This window comes from Tamandua tetradactyla, chromosome 11, assembly GCF_023851605.1.
Source record: "Tamandua tetradactyla isolate mTamTet1 chromosome 11, mTamTet1.pri, whole genome shotgun sequence".
NCBI lineage: Eukaryota > Metazoa > Chordata > Mammalia > Pilosa > Myrmecophagidae > Tamandua > Tamandua tetradactyla.
Window position 1 is genome coordinate 55,513,271 of NC_135337.1, and position 26,187 is coordinate 55,539,457.

General features: G+C 36.5%; 1 protein-coding gene across 1 annotated transcript; it reads right to left on the bottom strand.

Annotated features, from left to right (window-relative positions):
* Positions 1 to 1,166: 1,166 nt before the first annotated feature.
* On the bottom strand, positions 1,167 to 25,791 carry CTH (cystathionine gamma-lyase). Its single transcript, XM_077120629.1, has 12 exons — positions 25,470 to 25,791; positions 22,749 to 22,830; positions 21,631 to 21,726; positions 16,676 to 16,785; positions 14,739 to 14,870; positions 10,055 to 10,112; positions 8,988 to 9,065; positions 7,724 to 7,876; positions 6,565 to 6,686; positions 5,350 to 5,402; positions 2,036 to 2,174; positions 1,167 to 1,774 (listed from the first exon to the last, which is right to left on the bottom strand). Exons 1-12 carry the CDS (start codon positions 25,635 to 25,637, stop codon positions 1,748 to 1,750), a joined length of 1,218 nt encoding a protein of 405 aa, XP_076976744.1. The 5' UTR covers positions 25,638 to 25,791; the 3' UTR covers positions 1,167 to 1,747.
* Between the last annotated feature and the right edge of the window lie 396 nt (positions 25,792 to 26,187).

Sequence of the window (26,187 nt, forward strand, 5' to 3'; positions counted from 1 at the left end):
ATGTGAGTGTGATTGAAAGGGGAAGTTTTGTGTCCTGTCTATTACTAGAAAGAATGTTAGAAGATAAAACATGGGACTGTATTAACCCTGTTGTGGAAGATGGACTAGGGTCAATAGTATAAGAATGTTCTTTCATAAATTATAAGAAATGTATGGCACTAGTACAAGGTGTTAATAATAGGGCAGTATATGGGGAAAATACACCTAATGTAAGCTATGGACTACAGTTAATACCTATTTTAATATTCTTTCATCAATTGTAACAAAGGTATCATTCTAGGGGGGAGGGGGTATATTGGAATGCTATATTTTTTTACATGGCTTTTCTATAAACCTACAACTTTACTAATTAAAAATAATATATTTTTATTAAAAAAAGATGCCAATTTTTTCTAAATATTCAAGCTTTCATTGCTGCTTTATTTACCCCTAACAACTGAGAGCCAATGGTCTTTGGTATACAATTCCAAAATAATTGACCATTTTATCTACCTTACCTATAATAGAATTCACTAAGAAATAATGAAAAGAAAATGTATCACAAGGACATTGAGTAGAAAACTACGTAGGCTGATCCAAGTCTCATGGCTTTTGTCATTATAATTGAGAGAAGCTGGAAGTCAGTTATGAATAAACCCTCAGATACAAATACATGAGCAAAATGAGTCACACGGAAAAGAAGTAAGCTTGCTATATTTTATCATCCTCACAATAAGGTCTTCTCTTAAATGTCATCTATCTGAATAAAATAACAATGCTATATTACTATTTGATAGTATCAAGTGGCTTTGGTGTGCAATATTAATTTCAATATTAAAAATCTAATTATATGACTTATGGCTTATTGATAGCAACTTGCTGACCACACACTTAAATATAAAAAATTCTATTTCTAAACGCATCCTTTTTTTTGCTTGAAACATATTTACTGTTTCAGATAAAAATATTAAAAATAGTATTTCTCTATATGAAATATGGTCTTTAACATGAAATGAATAGAATTTATAGCTAATCCTAAAAAACTAAGTTTTGAGCATTACAGCCATTCAACTGAAGTTATAAAAATTACCATAAGAGGATAAAAGCCCTAGGAGCAGTTACTGGGATTTAAAAGGGCTCAGGAGTAACACATTAATGTCACATAATATAGGAATACCACAATGGGATACATTTGATAATCAATTTATTTTTATTTATTTATTTTTTGATAATCAATTTATTTTTAAAAATATAAGAAGTATAGCTTTAAATCAGTAGAATTTCACAGTAGAGTTTCTTAAGGTATTTGATTTTTGGCTCATGGTAATAACATGTAAATACTGCTTCCAATGCATTTACAGCAATATGCAAAAATTACACTTGACTTAAGAACATTCATTTAATAATTTAAATTCTTCAGGAAATGTAAAAAAATTTATTCGCATCATACTGTAAACATGATCAGAATAAATCTTAAGCTGTGAAAAAGAGAACACAGTCCCAAAAAGCAGCACAGATCTCACGTCCGTCAGAGGCAGATGTGTAGCAAAATCAGAAAAAATAACTGAATTGACCTGTCGATTACAATACGAGAGACAGAAAACTGTTTTTAACAGTAATGATCCCTGGAAGGTTACAGATGTGAAAGGTAATGAAGTGCCTTAAAATTTTCACTTGAAAATTCTGCAAAATTTCATTAATGGTTCATTCAATTATTCGGAAGATTTGACCTTTTCAGGAAGCAAATTCTGATAGCAGTCCTGGGATGCTAGTTGTCACTTGTACTCGGAGGGTGCTGTATCAACCGTGCACAAGAAAATTATGTTATCAAACCTGCAGACAAAAACCTCACCTCCTCCCAGAAGCCCTCTCTCTATATTACCATCCTCATAAATCTCTACCTCAACCACCCGAGTTCTGTGCTCACTGATAAACCCTGTCTATTATGGGAAGGAAAAAACCTTTGGTTTTCATAGTGAGGCCACTCGTTATGACTGCAGTTACCCCCACCTCCAAGACTAAAAAAAAAAAACAAACCAAAATAATAAAAACTTACCGCTGCCTTCAAAGCTTGATCTAGGTCTTCCACGAGGTCTTTTGCATCCTCTAAGCCCACAGAGAGTCGAATCAGTGTGTCACTAATTCCAAGGGCGTCTCTGTCATCCTTAGGCACTGATGCATGCGTCATGATTGCCCTGGAAGAAAGGATAAGCATACGGTTGATTACAATACTGTGTTAGCGGAGGTATACTTATAGTTCATAAACTGTAATTAGCTTCATCTTTTTCTACTCCAGAAAACAAATTCTTTGTTCCCCCATAAGTTTTCATGGGCAGAAAATGAGGAATGATGCAAATTATTCCTTCTAATCATAAGTGAATACCAGGTTCTTTTATCCACAGGTAAATTATATTCAATCCAGACATTGAAGGTGCCAGTCAAGTACCCCCATGCAAGCGAGAAAAGCCCCACCTCCAGGGTGTGGATTATAAGATCTGCCTGAATGAGGCCTTGGCCAGAAGTCATATGCCGCTATGACTAACTAACATGCTACACAGTTACCTGAAATTCTGTCTTACATGAGGCTTCTCAGATCAGGAACCTGCTAGAATCAATTCCCTCTGGATCAACAGATCAATCCAGAACCGAGTCTCCTGAGGCAGATCAGCGAAAGATCACCCAGGATTGTTCGCTGTGGCTACCAAGTATCAGGAATCCCAGTGTATGACCCACGATATAGAGTACACTGAAAGATTTCCCAAACTTTCTAGCAACTCATCATCATCAACATGTGTAGACACCACATGTGTCAGGCACTATGGTAAGAATCTGGGAAAGAATGAGACGCTCTCTTTATCCTAGATGACGAAGCAGGAGCTAAAGACGATGACTCACAAAGACAGCAAATGTCAAACAAGTATGGATGATAAGGGCTGCTAAAGCTTGGAGGAGGGAGAAATCTCTGTAGGCTGAGGTCCCATGGAGGAGAGCCTGGTAGTCTTAGTGAATCCTCATGCAGACACTGTCACCAGCATCATCCTTTCCCTCCACACCACCAACAGAAACTGTGCCTAAAGGGCTTTCTCCCATCTCACTTCGGACCATGGAAAGAAAATCTCCAGTTTTTGGTCAATGTAAACGGATACCTTCTTCTATCACTCTAATGAAGTTTGTTTTTTTTGTATGCTGTATGGTGGGGGTCACATTTCATTCTTTTTCCATGTGTGTATCCCATGATTGCAGCACCAGTTGTTGAATCTAATGGAATTTTTACACAACCTTTTCCTTACAGTGTTCTGCCCTGATCAAACTATAATTCCTTCATAGAAAGAACCAAGGTTTCAGAGTATGAATCCCAACCCCTCCACATACTAGCTATGAGACCTTGTAAATTAGCTGTTCTCGCTGAGTCTACGTCTTTATCTGACATAATTATAGTTGTTATATATGGTATGCTTACCATGAAGCAGAAACTCTACTAGGTGATTTTTGTGCATGAATTCATGTTTTTTAAATGGCTAAAAATTGAGTAACAACACCTATCTCAAAAGTTTGACACAAGCATTATTCAAAGAAATCTATATAAAGCATTTACGAGTACCTGGAATGTAGTAGATGCCTAATAAAAAATAATAATTTCATAATAATGGTTAACATTTATTGGGTACTTATTATGACTTAAGGCATTAGATCATTGATTTTTGTTTTCCTCGTGTTTTCACAACAAGCCTAAGACTTCAGCACAGTATTATCTACATTTTACCAATGAGGAAAGTGAGGTTAAGAAAAGAGAAGCAACTTTTTATAAGGTCCCAGAGTTAATACATGTTGTTTAGCTGGGAAACGAACTCAGTACACAGGCTCCACTTCCTCTCTTCCTTATTGCAATGCTACACTGGTTACAGCAGAGTTGGAAAACATAGACAAAGTCTGACCTAAATCCATTCGTCCACTGGCATTGGGATCATAGTCTTAGCTAGAATGTGTGAGGGCTGAGCAACTTTAAGCCAAATCCCTAATTAAATCGATAGGTGTCTTTTTAAGAAGAGAAGCTTAAAGTAATATGCATTTTATTGCTATGAAAAAGAAACAGTTTCGTATGCTGAGTGTGCCCTCTTGTGCATCCAGATTTCCTAGCAGGCATCTTCTGAAAAGTTGACAAAAGCTGTATGTGTTATTTGAATAACTTTGAATCTTTTTTTTTAATCTTTGTGAAATAGCCTGATTCATCCTGAACTGTAAAATACTGTAAAAGAGCAGAAAATGTGCCTAAATTTTGGTAACCCCTAATATTCCTCAGCACAATGCTTCTAAATTATACTTATTCCATAAACGTTTGGGAAAATTAAACACAAAAATAAACCATGTACATTTAGTACTGCTGAAAATTATTAGGTAATGGTGTTGATTTACTGCTGCAATAATTATAAAGAAGTTCAGGATAATATACAATAAAGGCAAAATATAGCTCAGGAATTCTTGGCAGGTAGTTAACAAATACTAATCATTATTTTTATTATTAATTCCATTTTATGGATGAAAAAACCTTGAGACTCAAATGTTAAACAAGTGGTAGAAGCAGGTCTTAAATCCAGATCTGGGGTTTTTTTATTTTTTTAATTTTTATTTTTAACCTCCTCTCACTGCTTTTGACATAAAGCTTCAAGAATGAAATTGCTAACATATTCCTGTGTGACATTTCAGTAAATTAGCCAAGCTTTCTGGATCTCTGTGTCCTTGTCTATAAAATAATGTATTGGACTGCATGGCATTAGGCCTCTTTCTGTCCTAATATCCTCTGATGCTTTGACAAGATTAGATAAATTGATTAGGTCAGATAGTGAGGGGCCTAGAATGCTAAGTTAGATTTTAGAATTATCTGGTAGAGAGCATGGAGTCATTAAAGATTTATCCCACAGAAAACAGAAAATAAGTGTATCTGAGTGTCTAGTAAGACCCTCCTCTGACACTCAAAGGCATGGAAGTGTTTTATCAGAAACTCATTCTCTATTTCTCAGGGAGCCTTGAAATCAACTTTTTTAGTACAAAGTCTCCAATCTCCCTTCCAGGGTAGAAGTGGAGTAGAACATGTGGCCATGGGACAGAAGTCAGAGATCCTAGAATACGATTACCGCTGGGCTCTCCTTCAGATGGAACAGGAATGGTAGTAAACTTATAAGAACACGGCTCACTGGTCCACCATTAGATTTTGTCAGGGTCTCCATTCTGATTGGGCTAGAGGCCATTCTGGTTAGTTCCATGCTGTTCATATATCTTGAATTAGCCTTGATTTCATCATGTTCCTTCTCTAAACAATCATTAACACTGACATCAAAGTTAAAATACCGAGAAAAACAGAAATATACTTACGGAAGCTCAGCAAGACTTTCATATCCTCCCAAGCTCTCAGCCAGAGTAAATATCTAAGGCAAGAAAAACAATTTAGATCTTCCAGTAAAATAAAAATACTTAAATCTAAAAATAAATGTTTTTAATAAAATTCCTGGAATAGGAAATAGAGAATAGCAGTAATTATGAATAAACTGAAAATTAGGCAATAAACTCAGAGAAACAATGAGATTAACATTCATAACAAAAATTTCACCAATTAGACATATTATGTACAAACTTTTAAAACATTAAAACTTGATCAGTGCAAATTTCCTATACCTTCCTACTTTGGCCCTATTCTTAAGAATACTTAACATGAGCTCTAAAAGTCCAGTATATTAAGTTTGAGATCCAGCTCCAATTTATTTATTCTTTAAATAAAAAATCTGTCTACAAAGCTATAGATATTTTTTTGTTAATATGCATCACTTATAAAAGTAATACATCCATTTAACTCCTTAGGGGAGTAGGAATAGAAAAGTTTTTCTATTTAGTGTTGTAGTGTTACAGTGTTAAAGAATTTTACAAATGTTTAAAAAATTACAAAATTTATATTTCTCACAACTGCTTTAAATTAGATGTATAGTACTATCTTTCTGATTTTAGAAGTGGACAAATTTGAGACATTCAGAAGGCTTCAACTGACCTGGTAGCATTCTATTCACTAGACCTGTAGTATCTAAACTCAGACTATGGCAAGGAGCCCAAACCCATGTATGGAGTCACCCAGACTCCTGAGAGCCTCCTGCCTTTGTGCAAATGAGAAAAAGTCCTCTCTTCCCCCCCACCCCAGGCAAATACAGACTGGGAGGCACAGGGTTTTGAAATCCACTCCTAGGCTACATTTGTACAATACAACTAGCTGCAAAATACTTTGAGGTTGCACAAGCCTCATTTGAAACAAGGATTTACTTCTAAATAAATTTGAAAATTAATGCATTCTATGCTGTCTCTCTCTAACTGACTGCAGCCTGTGGAGAGTCCAGCAAATGAACCTATTCAGATATCTTCTTCTGCGCCATTGATGTGCCTTGTCATTCTCTAACTGAATGCATTTCAGGATAAAGAAAGAAGTTTATAGGTGCAACCTGCATGCACACAAAAATGAATCTGGGTAGCGTTAGAAGTGAGAGATAATGAACGGCTCTTAGAAATCATACCACTATAATTTTAAAACAAATTTTGAAAGTTTACCTTTAGGTTCTTGAGGAAAGTCTCAGCATGCTGAAGAGTGCCCTTAATATAAAAGGTGATCATCCCTGGACAACCTGTGCACTGACGTTTCGCCAACTCATGCTGTGGATGAGAGGGCAGTCCTATAATCAGAAGGTATAATAAAAGTGTTATTTTGGAGTCAAACATAATTTCAGAAAAAAAACCTCACTGTCTGCTTATGAAAACTGCAAACACTGCTATCTCTCTGGCTTTGTTTTGACCAATCTTTTCAATCCCTCTCCATATCTTTCGCCACATAGACTTTCTTTACACTGATGGCACTGTTTCTTCTCAGGACTCTTGCACATGCTGTACCTTTAAGCTAGAACACTCATTTGTATTTTGGCCTTGGTTTATGTACATTCTTTGAGGCCAGGGAATAGTCTAATTCTCCTGTAAAACCAAGTCTAAATGGCTGGATAACTCAAAATTCCGAACAGCTATCTACTTAGATACTCAAATTATCATAGTTTAAAAACTGGCAGAATAAACTCAAAATTTAACATGCAAGCTTGCTAATTCTTTGCACATAAGCATGTCTAGATGCTGGGGAAGGTAAAGGAAATGAGAGATCTTCAGGAGAATTTTAGTGGGTAAGTATTAATTTTCAACTTGGGACAAACCTCTATCAGATAAAAGGTAGAGCTAGTGCAAAAGAGCAGACTGACAAGATTTAAGCAGATCACCTAGAAAGTACATGTTGCAATCTTGGACTAGGTATACAAAAGTCTTCAAGCTAAAGGCCATCATGAGAGGAATACCTACTGCGTAAGAAATTTCCTAATATCTGAGTATCCCACTAGATACTCTGGCAATATAAGGCCAGAGATCATGTCTATCTTGTTATCACCAGACCCACCACAGTACCCAACACACAGCAATGTCCAACCATAAATGAATGACATAAAGTTATATGAAAGCACCCAATCTACAAATAAATGTTCCATAAACAGGATGCTTAGAACAATCCTTAAAATACCGGCGCAAGTGATGAATATACAACTATGTGATGATACTGTGAACCGTTGATTGTATACCATGTATGGACTGTATGTGTGTGAACATTTCTCAATACAAATATTTAAAAAAAAAACAACCTGGTGCAAGGGATATCTATTTACAAATAAGATGAACATACCAGGATAAATAACCTTTGCTACCCAGGGATTAGATTCTAGAAACTTAGCAACTGCCATTCCATTTTCAAAATGCTTATCCATTCGGACCTGTAGAGTTTTCAAACCTCGATTGCAGAGGTAACAGTCAAGAGGAGATGGAACTGCTCCAATAGCTACAAAATGAACATAGCCATGGTTAATTTTGCCAGGGAGAGGGACCCACAAAAATCTCTGATCCCTCTTTTTCATTGCAACTTTAAGATGGTAGCTATAAAGCCCAATGTTTGAATTTTAAGGGGGAAAATTGATCTATCAAATCAGAAGAATGAGAATAAAGAGTAAAACACAATTAGAGAAATGTGATTTAAAATGGGAGGGGGAATGGATATACTGAAAGTTAAATACAAACACAATAATGTGAACTTTTCAAATACAACCATCAATAGTCATTTCAGAGTGACTACTATTATTTTAATGAAATAACAGACTGTGCGTGTTTCCCTGCATTTCTTTGAAAAAGTATTCTATCATAAAGAGAAAACAGCAGCTCAGCTCCTATTATTGCTAAATGTTCTACCCACATTCTATTTAGCCTTTGTCTGAAGTAGCCTATGATTTCTTAGGCCTTGAGGCACACATAACCTCATTCCTACATTTTTTATAAAGGAAAAGACATATATTAAGCAGTAAGGTCTGGTTTCCGTCATCAGAGTTCCTTTTCATTACTTTAAAATCTATTTCCTAGAAGAGCATTCCATTCCTAATTATGTTTGCATCTTATCTGCCAAATTGCAATGGTTAAATCAAATTTCCACCTCAAATAAACCTTATCCATATTTGAGATAAACTAAACAATAAAAACTGGGAATGGTGCTTCGACGTCGATTAAAAAATGTTATGCACTTACTTTAAGTATTATTTAAAATCAGACATAAAAGGTAAAGCATATGAATGCCGTCATTTCAAATGCTTAAAAAAAAACCCTACAAATTCTTTTGGGTTTTATCATATTCTGAATAATATTAACATGGATTTGAAAATAGCAAAATGCTTTGTATCATGTCAAAAGCCCTCTATAAAAATGTGCTGCAACTGTAATATTTTTATAACCCAAATTTTATCTATTTCCTCTAAAAATCTCTAAAAGTCTGAATATTTCTCTCTAGTTTTCATTTCTTCAGAAATATGAGGATAATCTAACTTTACAACATTAAGCAGAAATGAAAAATCAAATGCTAGTTACTCTGTAACTATAAGGGGTAATACAGAGTTTTCAATACTTACAATTTTGTAAAAAGCGAAGCTTGTTATGGAGGTCCTCAGAATTAACAGACACTAAACCCATTACAACATCACTGTGACCTGAAAGAAAACAAAAACCTCTGAGTTAAAAATAATTTTCTTTGTATTTCATTTTATAATTTCAAAAATGTGACTTACATTTGAAAAAAACTCTCAGGGAAAAGGCCCGAAAAAAATACGGTTAAATAAACTTAATTCTGTTTGACACTAGCAAAAGCTATACAGAGAAGAATAAAATAAAAATAAGATAAAAATTTGGGCGGGCCGCGGTGGCTCAGCGGGCAAAGTGCTTGCCTGCTATGCCGGAGGACCTCGGTTCGATTCCCGGCCCCAGCCCATGTAACAAAAACGGAGAAACAGAATACAATAAAACCAGAAAATGTTTAAAGATGTTTCCCTTTCTTCCTTCCTTCCTTCCTTCTATCCTTCCTTCCTTCTCTCTGTCTTTCCTTTAAAAAAAAAAAAAAAAAAAAAAAAAAAAAAAATTAAATGTTTCTGGTGGTGATGGTAGCACATTCTGAACGTAATTAACAGCAGTGAATTATAATATATGAACATAGTTGAGAGGTTGCATATGTATTACTAGAATAAAATTCAAAGAAAAGCAACATAGGACTGTAACTACTGTGAACCCTACTGTAAATGATGGACTACAGTTAATTGCACAATTATAAAAATATTTTTTCATGAATTGTAACAAATGTACCACACTAAGGCATAAAGCATAATATATGGGAACTCTGAATTTTATGTATAATTTTTTTGTGAACTAACAACTTCTCTAAAAAAAAAGGAAATTAAAAACAAGGAAGGAAAGGTTTCTTTTTAAGCTGTCCTCAGGATAAAACATAACCTTTTCTATAAAATTCAATCCTCTTCCAATAAATCATGAGAACAATTCCTCCATTATAAATTAAATCCCCTATTTTGCTTTCCAAAAAGTCACAGAAAAAAATCTGAATAATAGTAAAAGGGATCAAAATGTCAAACCCTATGCTATATTCATCTAGCCATGGAAAAGAGCAAAGTATAGACTGCGCAAATATTACCATTCATATATTTTGTTGCTGAATACATGCAAATATCAGCTCCCAGAGACAAAGGCCGCTGAAAGATATAAAATATTATACTTAAAACAGGAAACCATTTGAAAATATGCTTTGTTGCTCACCTATTTGCTATTGCAAATTCCATCCCCATTGCAATCTATATTAACTTTTCAAAAATACATACACTGTAAAATTTTCCGGGATCCCTGATATTATCTTCTACTAACCTCTCCCCCACCGAATAAAAATATGGAGTATTGGGCCCAGTATTCAGTCAGAAGGCATGAGTTTTATGGCAAGAGCAGGTATATCAGTTCAACAAGTCTGCTGAACCTGTTCTTTAGAGCAGTTGATGACTGATCCCTAAATTTATCACTTATGGCAGAGGTGTTGGCATTTTATGACCTATTAAGCACATAAAATAGTTGACATAAATTTTCGCAGGTCTATGTCAACTAATTATAAAATTGAAGTGCTTGGTAGATTTATTATCATTAAAACCGAGAAATATATGTTGTCATTATTCACTCTCAATTTGCCATGAACTTGACTCTTATTACTTTTATCATATAAATTTTGCCAAGTGGAAAGTCCCTTAAAGAAATTCATTTGGATTGTTCACCCCCCTCAATTTTCCTGCCTATTAACCCTTTGGTTTAGTCTTAAACTTTGCATACACTGATAGTTACGCTTATAATCCAATTATTCACTAAACAACATATCATTGACATCTTTCCATCTATCTTTTGTTAAAATAAAATTGGGTTGTAAGGACCCAAGACCCAGGCCCTGGTCACTCCCCATTTTGAGAGCAAGTCATGCAGCTGCCTTCATAACTGAGACAGACCTTAAACATCAAAGAATGTAAGACTCCCCTTCCCTAATCATTGCTGGTAACCAACTTTCATGGGACCCTGCTGGACCTTGTGAAAATCCATTTTAACCACATCTTGCAAGAGTCTGCTGAACCTTATAAGCATCCCCACTGTCTCTTGGCACAACTTTCTCTCTCCTGGTTTTGGGTAGAGTACAATTGGGAAGAATTCTTCTCCTTTACATAAGTCCTAGTTAAAGCTTATGTCTAATCTTCTGTCTCATGGCCTTGGGGTTGTGCTGGGCTGGAACATTTGGTGAGCCAGCCAGGAGATCAAAGAACCACTAGCTACAGAGAGCATTAGTCTGGGGAAAGGAGACTCCATAGGGGTAATCCTGGGGTGGCCTGCTTCCTCACTGTGGGGAGGGGTCGCCCACTTGCTTCACTGCCCTGCATTCAGTTGGTCATTATTGTGTGTGGTATGGCCAGCTACAGAAGACTGTCTTGAGGAAGACAAAGAAATCTGCAGGTCCGCGGGGGCAATCATGGAGTGGTTTGCTCCCTTGACATGGGGAGGGATCACCCACTTCTTTTACTGTGCTGCAGTCAATTGGCCACTGTTGTATGTCTCAGAAAGACAGAGGAATTAATAGATTTGAAGACTGTATTGAATGAGAGGCTACACCATGTAGATAAGAGTTTAGAAATATTGGCTTGCCAGTATGCTAGAGTAGGAGGGCATAGACTGCCTAAGGGGCACAAGAGGCATATCCTGACTTCCTCTGATTCTTTATCTGATGAGGAAAAGGAATAAAAAGAAATTCAGAATGCAAAGGTGGAATGATGCCACCTTTGTATGCTGTGCTTCCAAAGTTGCCTCTTTACTGCAAGGAATTAGCGTTCAATTTTTCAGCATTCACTAGTCAACCTGTTTTCACCCTCACCTGGGAAGAACAAGGGGTTTTCATCATGCTCCTATGAAACTATTTGCATGGTCTGACCATCTCCTACCAGGCTCACAGCAAGGAATTTGGCTTAGTGGAAAAGTGTAACTCTATTAACTGCTAACTCTTTTCCAGAACTAAAAGAAGCCTTGGGCCCATTGCTATTTCATCTTTAACAGCTAGGATGGGTAACTGCAATGCCTTGGCTGCCCTGTCAAATTCTTGGGCATTGTATAGTTGGGAAAGACAAAACTTATTCCTTTTGTAGTAAATGATAAGGTATGATGTTTTCCTCTATTGCCAAAACTAATGGTGCTGTTGGGATTGTTGGGGTATTAGAAAACTTTCATTCTTCATTCAGCCCAAATGTTAAAACCTGGGTATGTTTGATTAAGGAAAAACTATCCTCAGGAATAGGATATTTCCCAGGAGACCACTTTCTGCTTTTTTGGGGTGGTGGTGGTGGTGGTGGTGGTGAATGGTTTGGCAATTGAACTTAGGTCTCCAGCATGGAACATGCACATTCTACCACTGAACCACCCAGGCACCCAGCAGCTTTGCTTTTGTACCAATATTGGCTTTGGGCGAGGTTTGTGGGAAACAGGCAAAGCAAGTTCCCATCAGCTTTTGGCCTGACCTAAGATATAGCCTTTTAGAAAAACAACTGGGTGCTGACTTACTGCAAGTTGAAAGACTAACTCAGAAATACCCTGTGAAATTAAGAACAGCCATCTGCATATTGGGGTAGACACGTGACAGTGCCATCAAGCTTCACTTTGGCAGTGCGCAAGGAAGCATATTAATGAAGTGGAAAGCTTATCTGCTTCAGTGCAGCAGATACAACAACAACCCCTTAAGTGCTGAAATGCATGATATTCTGAGACCAGTTTGCTACATCACTTGCCCCTCCTTGCTGATCCTCCTGAGGTGGCTGTCTCTGTGCCCACCACTGACAGATGTGGCAGCTAGTTGAGCCAGGATTCAGACCCAGAGTGCCTGCTTCCAGAGGTTTATGCTGGGATGTCCATTTTGCCTTTTGTGAGACTTACAGAAGGTCCAGAAGATAAAAGTCAGGGCAGAAAGAGAACCCATTTAGTTTCCATGAAGTTAAGGCAGTGAGAGGACTTTTTCAAAAGATCTTGTTTTGTGGAACCAATACATGGTAAACAATTGACCACAAAGGGATGGTGTGATTCTCATTAATTCAATTGACTGAATTCCAGTGGAAATGAAATGGATTCCCATTCTCAGCAAAAGGAAATCATTTTCCTTATGGTCTTCAGAAAGGTAGAAAAACTGGACCTATTATCATACCTGTTACAGGAAAAAGAGGGCCAGGCCTGATGAGTAACCTGGGCAGGTCCTGGGTAAAAATTTCATGTATTCTCTTTGGAAATATATGACTTACAGTGATTCAGTGAAAGAGATCCTGTGCTGTAATAGCTGGTAAAGTAGCATATGGGTTAAGGAATTGAGATAAAGAACCCAAGACTAAAAATCACCTGGGACAAATAAATGATAAAGATTTTCAGCTAGAAGCATACTGCTTAATTGATCTAAGAAACAGTCAAAGATATACTGTGAGCCAAAGGTAGATGGCTCAGGAAGCTATGTGATTGCAGTGTAGCCAAGAATTGCGTTTCCAGAAAGGAAAATGAAAAAGCCTTCTGAGTAATACAGAGGAAGATGAAGAACAGGTTTACCCAAACTACCCAGAGAGTCTTCCAGTTTCATGAAGTAGCAGCCTGAGCCAAATTTGAGGACCCAGAACAAAAGGGAGAAAATGCAAACAACTGAGCTTGTAAATAATTGCTAACTGAAAAGCTGAAGAAGATGAACTGGAGTGTCAGAAAGTCTGGACAATAAAGATGAACTACAAGAGTATAATAAGAATGAATTCAAGGGAAAGGTAGAAAGAAAAGAGCAGGGAAAAGGTAACCGAAACCAAGGAAAAGAAAAGTTTGGTCATTAGGATGAGAGAATATGTGGGAAAAGGGCAGATGACAGGTTAATTATATTGGAATCCTAAGACAGCCTACCAAAAGGTGAAAAACAGAAAGGAGGGAGAACCTAGAAAAAAAGTAGGACAGAAAAGGGATGGAATGGAGATTGTAAGAGGAGGGTGTAGTACATGTAGAGGGGTAGTTAGGAAAAGCCATAGTTTAAAGGGAGCACTGTAAATACTTAGAGTTACAATGTAAAACACACAAGTAAAAGTTTCTACTACAAATTACATAAAGATGCAGGGAGCTGGGTATAGACTATGGGGTGCTAAGGGAAGAAAAACCAGAAAAAAGGAAGAGAGATGGAGAAATAACATCTGTGACATATACCGAGATGTCATTGAGTATAACTTTTATTTTCCTTTTACTGGGGAAAGGTTAGTCAAGTAAAAAATACACATAAGCGTAAGTGTGTGTGTATGACTATAAGACATGACTGACTTTTAACCCACACATAAACATTTGAGCCTCTATTACATGTAATGGACTGGCAGATAAAATAGCATGAGGAGGCCATGACTTTTACATCCTAAGAAAAACCCAAAAGCTTTAATTAAGCCACATTTAAAAAACACAAAGTCGTATATACGATCTTAAGATATGGTTGGAAAGATATCAAGCAATGGGGACAGGCAATAGTGGCACAGTGGCAGAGTTCTCGCCTGACATGCCAGAGACCTGGGTTTGATTCCCAGTCCCTGCCCATGCCCCTCCCCCCCCCCAAAAAAGATATCAAGGAATGGTAAAAAAGTTCCAACTTTAACTTTTTGCTCTTTGCCTAATCACAATAATCATGATTAGGTTTCATGAGATATATGATAGTTTTGATGTAAACAAACTCTTCCTTTCCTAATTTCAGGTATCTGTGTGGTCTAGTAAACATGCCAAAAACAAACAAACAAACAAAACCTTTTTTCCCTTACCTGGAAATATGCTGACATAAAAGTGTTATCCACAACCAAAATAATGTCTCCATGTTTACGTACAGTATGTGCACAGGCTTCAATGTCAATCATCTTCAAAACAGGGTTTGTGGGCGTTTCAATCCAAACAAGCTGAAAGAATTCAGCAAATAACAATAGTTTGTAAAAATATGCTTCACAAATATATACTGTAACAATCTAGTAGGCTACATTACAGTATTGGAAGAGCACAGATTACTAAATTCAACTAAGGTTCAAAATTACTAAGGTTCAAACTGAATCCTAGTCTCCCACTCCACACAAATTTCTACGAGACCATATCTAAGCAATTTATTCTTTCTATCCAGAAATCCTTCATTGTAAAATAGGCTGATAATATTGTTGTAAGGATCAAATGAGATAATGTATATGTTAAGTAGAAAAGTGCTAAATTAAAAAGAACTATCCCTACTTTGTCAAAAATATCCTGAATATGAATTTAAATAATGTCAAAGGTACTAGAAACTATAAAATATGTACCTAGGACTCGAGGAAGGGCAGTGGTTTTTGAGTGGCAGAAAGAAGTGACACACAACCGAAAAACTAGGTACTGCTCACTTAAGAAGACAATATCATTTATCTGCATATCCCCAAAATCTAAGACCGATGATGTTTTTTTCTATTATCTAAGTGGACAAGACATGCAGTTTAATATTCTGTTCCTATTCTAGAGTTTTACTGTAGATAGGAAAAGTATTTAAAATAATGTTGATTCTACCGGAATCTTGAATTACTTAGAGATTCTATAAGAGTTATTTTTGGGTGAAAACTTATTATTCCCACAGATTATAAACAAACACATAAAAACAAAGAAGGCTTCATGCAGATTTTCAAAAGTTCTACTTCAAATGACAGGCCAGATATCCTGGGGGACGGGGGAGAATGGGTTAATTCAAGACAGTAAAGAACAACTACATAAAGTTCTATTGACAAGACTTGATGTACTCAAAATTTGCTTTCCTCCCTTGGAAAGACTCAGACCAGCATTCTAATATGTGCCTTTTCTCCCAAGCAAGATAAACAAGTTCCTTGGAAAACAAACCTTAATTACTCAAAGCCTTTGTGCACGAAAACAATTCTCATTCTTAGCACCCACTGCAGCATAATCTTGAGTATAATTCAAAACTTTTAATCATTCGCAAAAAAGTTGGAAAAGGCTGACTAATAAAAGACACTGGCACCTCTTTTACTCATTCAGAATTTAAATGAGGTCCCAAGAAAGAATAGCACATATGCCCTTCACAAAGGCACAAAATACCTTTTGGTGTCATACAGACTTCCCAAGACAGAGGCTAAAGATTGTTTGTGTCCATTCTCTACTTCTGACTCTTATTTTGCTGAAAAATTCCTTAGAAGTTTTTGAAGCCATTATTCTTGGGGTCTGGGAGCTTGGAAGGCTTTCTTTTCTGTAATCTCACCTCTGTAATGCCTTCTGGTTAATAATACCATCTAAGTAAGGCAGTTAAGAGTTACATGTTCTTGCCAACAATTTTTCTTAACAATTGCCAATGTATCAGGTTCTGTACTAAGCATTTTTTTTTACTAAGCATTTTATGTGTATTACCTCATTTAATTCTCACATCCATCCCTCTATAAAGCAGGTACAATTATCTCCCATTTTGTGGATGAAGAAATGAATTTTTGGTTAAATTCTTTACCAAATTATTTACCAGAATTCTATGACAGCAGCAACATTAAGATTTGAATTCCACAAGGACTCAAGTTCTTAACCATCATGCTATAATACGCAGGAGGCGTCATGTTTATTTAAATATTAATGATTTTCAGCAGCTTCTAATAAAACGCACCAGATTTAAATGATATCCTTTCAGTAAACAGGAATGATGAAAACAAAACATCACAGGGAAAATAGACAAACCTAAAAATTAACTAAGTACCTTAGTTTCTGGTGTAATTGCTGCCTCTAGCAATTTGATTTTGGAACAGTCAACAAATGAAACCTTCAATCCAAATTTGCTTGCCACCTGCCTGAAGTACCTATTGGTACCTGAGGCAGAAGAGAATCAAACAAAAGAGAGAAAAATATTCTATTATTAAATGTTTCTTCCTTACAGTTATTGACATTTTAAAAATATAAGGAACTGTCATTCACCAATAAAAATACAAGTAAAGGCAATTCTAGTTTGGTTAAGTAGTTTGGCTATTTTATATAGTAAGGATTACAAAGCTTGAATCTTAAACTAAAAGTTCAAAAGTCACTTGCTATTCATACCAGGTGACATGGAACTGGAAGTGTTTCTCAAAACATGCAATCTCTACTAAAAGATTAAGTGACATATTCCCCAAAACATTAATATATTTGTTAACAATTTCTTCCTAGTACCCAAATCTAAAATAAAGACACCAATATGTATGAAATGTCCGAGATAAATTTTCAATCTGACTATAGTTAGGTAATTTAAAAGAATTGCTTAGTATTTTCTCCGTATTTTTGTTACATGGTTTCTGAAAGTTTTATAGATAAGATTAGATAACATAAATCAAACTACTAGATTTTTATAGTGAAAGAACATAAACCATTCAGCTTAGAATAACTTGTTTTATCAACTGTTGTGGATTTGATTTTTACATAAACATTTTTAAAAGAACACTGCCATCACTGACAGTCAATTTAAAAAAACAAAAGGAAAATATGATAAAAGATATCCTGGAGAGAGAAGGGACAGGAGGGCGACTGAGGCGGCGAATCGGGAGTGCAACTGACCTGGGAGAGCCTTCTGCACCACATGGGGCAGCCCTGATTGCAGAGGCCGAGGAACTGAGAGGCAGAAAGCTGGAGCCTGGCGCAGAGGCACCAAGCTGCGGAGCCCACAGGAGTGCATGGATGGGAGCATGGGACTAGGAAGGAAACCAGGCCGTATTCCTTGAGCACCCTACCCTTAACAACTAATCAAAGATATCCATACAACTCTACTTAATAAAATAAGTGGAATGGCAAATGACATAAAGGAGATCAAGAAGACTGTAGAACAGCATAAAGAGGAATTTGAAAGAATAAATAGAAAAATAGCAGATATCACAGAGATTACAGATTCTGTTGGCAAAATAAAAAACATACTAGAGGCACACCACACCAGATTTGATGGGACAGAAGAAAGATTAAGTGACATAAAGGACAGAATAACTGACTACAAAAGACTCAAAACAACAAATGGCAAAGATAGAAAAAATTGAATTGGAACTCAGGGAAATGGTAGACAAAACAAAGGGCTCAAACATAAGAATCATTGGTGTCCCAGAAGAAGAGAGAAGTAAAGGGCTGGGAAGAGTAGTTGAGGGTATAATGGGGGAAAATTTCCCAACCCTCATAAAGGACATAAATATACAAGTCAAAGCCTAAGGAACTCCAAACAGAATAAACTCAAACAGGCCTTCCCCAAGGCACATACATCTGTCAAATATTGAAGAGAAGCAGAAAATCCTGAAAGCAGCAAGAAGAAAAGCAATCTACTAAACAAGGGAAACTAAATAAGACTGAGTTCAGATTACTCAACTAGCATCCTGGAGGCGAGAAGGTAGTGGTATGATATATTCAAGATCCTGAAAGAGAAAGACTTCCAGCCAAGAATTCTGTGCCCAGCCAAACTGTCCTTCAAAAACTGGGGTAGATTAAAGTTTTCACAGACAAAGAAGTCCTGAAAGAATCTGTCAACAAGAGACCGGCCCTACAAGATATACTAAAAGGAGTTTTGCCAGCTGAAAAAAAAAAAAAGACAGGATAGGGAGGTCTGGAGGAGGGCACAGAATTGAAAAGTACCGCTAAGGGTAATTTAAACAATACAAAGAGAATTAGGAAAAAGAATATATAGATCTGACAAATAAAATAAAAAAAAGATAAGATGATGGAATCAAGAAACACTTTTTCAGTAATAATTTTGAATGTTAACAGACTAAACTTACCAATTAAAAGATACAGATTGGCAGAATGGATTAAGAAACAAAGTCCAGCTATATGCTGCTTACAAGAGACTCATCTTAGACACAAAGATACAAAGAGATGGAAAGTGAAAGGATGGAAAAAGATTTTCCATGCAAGTTGTAACTAAAAGAAAGCAGGAATAGCTATACTAATATGGGACGAAATAGACTTTAAATGTAAAGACATCATAAGAGACAAAGAAGGACATTATATATTAATTAAAGGGCCAATTCACCAAGAAGATATAGCAATCATAAATGTTTATGCTCCCAATCAAGGAACTCCAAAGTACATGAAACAGACATTGGCAAAACTGAAGGGAGCAATAGATATTTCAACAATAATAGTAGGAGACTTCAATACACCACTCTCCTCTATAGATAGAACAACCAGACAAAAGATCCACAAGTAAATAGAGAAGTTAAATAACTTGATAAATGAATTAGACCTAATAGACATATATAGGTCTTTGCATCCCAAAGCACAAGTATATACATTCTTATCTAGTGCTCATGGAACATTCTCCTAGATAGATCATATGCTGGGGCACAAAACAGGCCTTTATAAATTAAAAAACATTCAAATTATTCCAAGTATTTTCTCTGATCACAAGGGGATGAAACTGGATCTCACTAACTACCGAAGAAGGAGAACATTCACAAATATATGGAGATTAAATAACACACTCTTAAACAACCAGTGGGTCAAAGAACGAATTGCTCAAGAAATCAGGCGCTATCTGGAGATGAAGGAAAATGAGAATACAACTTATCAGAACTTATGGGATGTGGCAAAGGCTGTGCTGAGAGGGAAATTTATTGCCCTAAATGCCTATATTAAAAACAAGAAAGAGCAAAAATCGAGGATTTAACAGCATACCTGGAGGAACGTGAAAAAGAACAGCAAACAAACCCCAGGCTAACAGAGAAAGAGAAACAATAACAAAGATTAAAGCAGAGATAAACAAATGGAGAACAAAAGAACAACAGAAAGAATGAATAAAACTAAAAGTTGGTTCTTTGAGAAAATCAATAAAATTGATGCGCCATTAGCAAGACTGACAAAGAAAAAAAGAGAGATGCAAATAAACAAAATCAGAAATGAGAAGGTGTGCATTACCACAGACCCTGAAGAAATGAAATAAATCATGACAGGATACTATGAACAACTATGCACCAACAAACTAGACAACTTAGATGAAATAGACAAATTCCTGGTGACACACAAACAAGCTACACTGACTCAGGAAGAAATAGAAGCTTTCAACAAATCAGTCACAAGTAAAGAGTTTCAATCAGTCATCAAAAACCTTCCTACAAAGAAAAACCCAGGGACAGATGGCTTTGCAAGGGAATTTGTCTAATCAAAGGTAACTACCTCAATACGATAAAGGAAATATATGAAAAACTGATAGCCAGCATTATTTTCCACAAAAAAGAAGGGAAAAAAAGTCGATTGTGATGATAAAAAAATATTTAAGCTCTCTAGCTCCTATTGTATGGAGCAGCTGGAAGGAAAAATGTGAGAGGATCGTATGGTAGTCCATGACAAACTCTAGGATCTGTCCTGTAACTACTTGTTGAAGAGTGCTTTGAAAACCATGGCTTTTTCATTTCTTTGCTTGTACATATGTTATACTATACATTAAAAAAAGGTAAAAAAAAAAAAAAGATATCCTGAAATTTTGATGTCATGTAGACTGACCTTAGGTAATATGAGATTGAAAATAATGCAAAGAACTATTAAAAATCAACAGCAATTTTCAGGATTTTTTTTTATCTATTTTTGTCATGAGGTGGTTTTTGTTTTTGTTTTTGTTTTGTATGCTGTAAGGCAGGGTCACACTTCATTATTTTTCCCTTTATTGCAGCACAATTTGTTGAGTTTTTGTGTTTTTTGGGAAATGCAGGGGCCGGGAATTGAACCCAGTCTCCAGCATGGCAGGTGAGAATTCTACCACTGAACTACCCTTTCACTCCCACCTTCTATCATGGGGTTTTAGAATGCATTATTGTAAGTAACTAAAGGTTAAAAACACCCATAATTTTGATTCAGTCAACTATTATAAAGACCTAAGACAAAATACAAAGCACCAAGCAAATTTCTGAGTGGGATAAAATGGCTCCTTCCTCCAAAGAACATACCGACTTAATCTTTTGTTCAGATAGGAGACAGATAAAATGACAATATTCTAAAAGTGGCATTATAAAATGATAATATTCTACAAGACACATTTACTTATTTGGGAGAAATTGGAATATATATGAACATTTATGAAAATTTTTGTTTTGAATGCAAAAAATCAATCTTGCTTAAGGGCAAGCCTGTCTTCTTTACTTCTTCACTCACCACTTTAGGTAACTGATATTTAAACTCTTTAGAATGGGAGTTCTTAAATTTAGATCCATGGATGGCTTTCAAGGTGTTAAACTGTGAGACCTCTGAAATTAAGTGCTAAATGTCAAGTGTAGAGTCTTAAGTACATTTTGGTTGAGGAAAGGACCCATAACTTTCAACAGATGTTCCCTGAAACCAAAAGAAAAAAAAAATAGAAGAGGGTAGGGTTAAGCTCTGTGAGGAGTGAGCGAGTTATAGTTCATCTTCATTGCAGGTAAAAACACTACCACACTGTCTCCCTAAAACTATCCTCTCTAGAACAGAATGTGTATTAAAGTTTTTATGAAGTCTTACCACCACATTCTAGCAGCTTAAATAAAATTATTAAGGAGTTTTTCTTATAAGTAGTTCTAAAGCATAGTCCCTAACTATTCCTGCATTGCCAAGTTTGAGCCAACAACTTCAAAAGATCATAAGCAATCAATGATACTGGTGACATTGTTAATATAATTCAGGACTCATTTATTATCTTTTAAAATACCAGCTGACACAAAATGAACGAGAGGGGTCACCTACCTCCATATACATCATCCATACAAATAATTTGGTCTCCTGCCTTTAAGAGATGAGTAATAGTCATAGTAGCTGCTAAACCAGAAGAAAAAGCCAAACCTAAAATAGAAAATAAGTTAGAGTAAGCCATCAGGTCAGACCCATTCAGTAAAAAATATCTACAGTACTTACTTGCACTACTTTATCTCCTTGTCTCTGCTGATAAAGACAGTTATCCCTGCTCAGTTACCAGACATGATCTCACTAATATCATTACAAATGCTCCCATTGTATTTCAAAAATGAAATATTATTAAAGTAAAAAATATATAGTGTGGTTAGACACTTTTGTATGACATCAATTCTGCCTTGGTTATAACATTTCTGAAATATTTCATGTTAACATTTATAAAAATCTGAGATAAAAGATATAACATCAATTCAATTACAGTAAAAAAATAAAATTCTAAAGAAATTTTGAACTTAGGGAATGGGCCAAGATATAATTCATTCACTAATTATATGGATATGCAATTCAGCAAATATTTTAACAAAATTCAAAGTCAGACCTGACATATGGCTGATAAATTTATTTACTGTTGATGGATACACAAGACTCTCATTTTCTATTCTTTTCCCTGTCCTTATTCAGCAGTATATATAAAAAAGATGACTTAAAAGCAATCTACTCCCTTCCTTATAAAAAAAAATAATATTCAAGGAGATAATCTCTGATCTTTGAGAATACATTTTCAAGGGCACCTGCCTATTACAAATGTTTCTTGGTACTACTCTCAGGTACAGATTATCAGTACGAATGAACAAGAGTGTAAGAAAGTTGATATTCTCAGAGAGTGTAATTAAACATAGTCATTTTGATCTATTTATACAGACAGCTTCTACTAACTGCTAAATGCTGCCAATTGGCCTCTACTGATATTTAATTTTACCTGATAATTACACATATGCATATTATACCAGCTGTGGAAGCTTGAGCAAATAATTCATCATCTTAGCAAAATAATTTCTTTAATTAACTAGTCTCTATTTCCTCCCAACTCTATAGTCTGTGCCTTTGTGGTTTTCTTTACATATTTAAGAATGGATTCTAGACTTTAAAACTCTGTAATATAAATTACTTACTGTACTTAGCCCCATCTAGTGCTGCCACTGCTTTTTCCAAGCAATTCCTGGTGGGATTTCCAGAACGGCTATATACAAAACCCTAAAGAAAAGAAGTTATAGTTCATCCTAGGAGATGTCATTTTAATATTAGAGTCTTATACTAGGGTTCATATTATCATAATGATTTTCTATTATTTACACATGCTATATCTTGCGACGAGTCAGAGGCATGGCGAAGTGGGAACTGTAGTGGTGTGGAGAGGCTCTGGAATCAGCCAAACGGACTTCCAATTCTGTACCTGCTACTCACCCCAAATAAATGCCAACAGGCAAGTTACTTCATAACCAACGTCCAACATCTGAAAAGTGGGACTAACCACTACTTCACAAAACTGTTGCAAGGATAAAATAACATGTAAGTATTCTGCATTGTGTCAGGCACTTGGTAAACATTAGATAAATGGCAGTTTTTATTATTACTATTCACTATTTGTATTTTTATTACATTAGAATCACCTTTACCCATGAATCTGGGGATTTAAGAAAAAAAGGTATCACAGGAATCAACAGAGTAAACCTAATTACAACCTATTTTTCATTTCTAAGAAATGAATAATGCAAGGTTTTGTTTAGGTTAAAATAGGAAGCTTTGAATTGTGATCCCACAAATGTCAAAGTTCAGAACATAGCTCTATAAAAGTGACTCAAAATATATGGAGCAATTCTTGGCAGGGCAGCTCCATATAAAACATTGATGTGGAGGATTCCAACATTGAGTAAAAGTGCCGTAATTTTCTCGCTCTGCCTCTATAACACATAACAAAAGAGAACAGCTCTCTACACATTTGCTTCTGATTCAGGAGCTCCCAAGGATTAATATTTTTTTTTTTAAAAAAAAGTTTTCCTGCTTGATTTGTTTCCTTGTTTTTGGCAAACTGAGCAGACAGATTATATAGGGTTCCAGGATATCCTCATCACTCCATGCCATCACCTCCTTGCCATGACCTGCAGCTGTACCCACCAGACAGGAAAAAAACTGTTTGGAATCATGTGGCTACTGACACAGAGAGGCACCCCATGTTTCCATAAATATTCACTGCAAATATTTAACTTTGTTTACAGGAGTGGGGGTGGGGGTGGGGGTGAGGATAGGCATATCTGAAGGCCAGGTGGCAAATCTCTGGCTCATTCAATGGCTTTCCAAATGGGATTGGAGAATTAGATGCTTCCTATTCAGTCTTCAAATTCCCTTAACTGATAAAGGATTAAGGACAGTCTTAAAGATTTCATTAACCCTGTGAAACCATTTAATTATTAATGCCATACCTGAATGATTAACTTTTGTACTTACTTTCAAAGTTGGACTACCACCTAGTCCCTCAATCTCACACCAGAAACAAGCTTCATGCTTGGCAGGAGAGGTTGTGTGTCATACTTTGATTCCAAAATATGGTATCTAGGAGTATCCTAAACCACCTTTGAAATACCTTAGAACTGTACTTTACAAAACAAAGGGCTAAGTCAGAATTTTTCAGGATTTATTTAACTAATTAAAGAGGTTTTGAAGTATAACCAAGGTTTGGGACCTACAACGTTTATTTCAGAAATTTCTTTTAAATCTCAGAAACCTTTAAAATCTCCATGATCCACCAAGTCATCAAAGGGAAAAAAAAGCTATGTAATTAACAGAGGGGTTCTCTCATAGGCTTTATACAAGTCATTTGTGTGAATAGGGGCCAGTTTCCTTTTCTATAAAAAGTGTATCATACTGGTATTGCCTGTAGCCAGATTGTAAGGATAAAATGGAAATAGTGTAAATGTGAACACTGTGAAATATTGTACCATCACTGAACACTATGTACCATGCAGCTTTACATACATCTCAATTTATGTGGTACATACTATTATTATCCCCATTTGCACAGGATCAACCTGAACCTTGGATAAGTTAAATAATTTGCTCGAGGTCACCAAGATCTGAAGAGGTGGGATGAGAATTCAAATATACATCCTATGATTACATGACCTGTTCTCTTAATCATTAAACCACAGGGCTTAAATGATGCAATGGCTTAAATTATTGCTGGCATTATTGAAGTATAGCACAGTGTAGATTAGTAGTGAAAAATGGCGATTCCATAGCAGGGTCTGAATTCCATCTCCTCCACTTAAAAGTCATGTGGACTTAGTTACTTAACGTCTCGAAACCTCAGCTTTCTCATCAGAAAAAATGAGAGTTTAGTTCTGACTTGGGTTATTATTAGGATCATATGTGATGATAAATGCAATAAGCATTATATAATATATATCTGGCACATGGCAAGCACACAATCACAATCACCATTACTAACTGAATCCAGCTACTGGGAGTGATCTCGATTCCAACTGTTATCAGACCCCTAAGATTTTTTTTTAATCCCGATCCTTACTATAACTCTATCCTTTCTGCAAAGAAGGTATGACTCGCAGTTTTGAATTCCAAATTTGTCAAAATAACATGAAATTCAGTTCAAATCAATTAGACAAATTGGATAAACTGTTCCTTCCAGTCTGCTTACAGAAAAAAATACGATCCAATGCAACATTTTACTGCAAAGGGGATTTACAGGCGGAGAAAAACGCCCTTTCGGATGCCTTCTTAATTTATAAGCCATTTTATAAATCACTCGCGTGTCTTCCTAATTTATTAAGCCATCACTCTTTCCCTGCCCCGCCCTGCACCGCCCGGACCCAACTTACCGAGTGCTTATCGGGAGCCCCCTGTTTGAACGTGGTAGACAGAGAGATGGGAGGCACCACAGCCTGGGAGGTCCACTGCTCGGGCTCCTGACCCACGTGGATAGCCTGCGTGGCGAAATGTTGGAAGCTAGGCAGGAAACCAGATAAGGACGTGTCTTTTTTCTGCATTGTCGAGCTGAGAAGGAAGGAGAGAGGGAAATAAACGAAGAAGATAAAACTTGGAAAGCGAGGCGTCAGGGATGGAACGACTAAGGGGAGTGAAAGGCACGGCGGCAGCTCGCACACTTTGTGCACAAAGGGGCTCCCAGTGCAAGGCGACAGAGTTTATTAACCAACGTGGAATGCAGCGATCACCGAGGGGCGGAGCCACCGCGGGCCAATGAGCGGAGGCCCCGACGCGGCCCCCGCTCCTCATTGGCTGGCAATGGAGGCGTTGCCCGTAGCGTCGCAGCTACCGCCCTTCCCTGTGCAGATTAAGGAGTAAAACTGGAATCTGTGGATCCACGTGGTGTTGGTTTCTGCGGGTTCAATTCCTGAGTCCCGGGCCCGGGAAGCGGTCATGTTGACTCCTGTGAGCCACTTGGATGTCTGGGTGACGTTTGGCGGACGTTCGCCGTCGACGTGGAGAAGGATGTTGAAATTGAGTAAACTGTAAACAGAAAACACCACCTCCTCCTACTGCAGCCTTGCCCTGACCGCCCCCGACCCTTTATCCCGT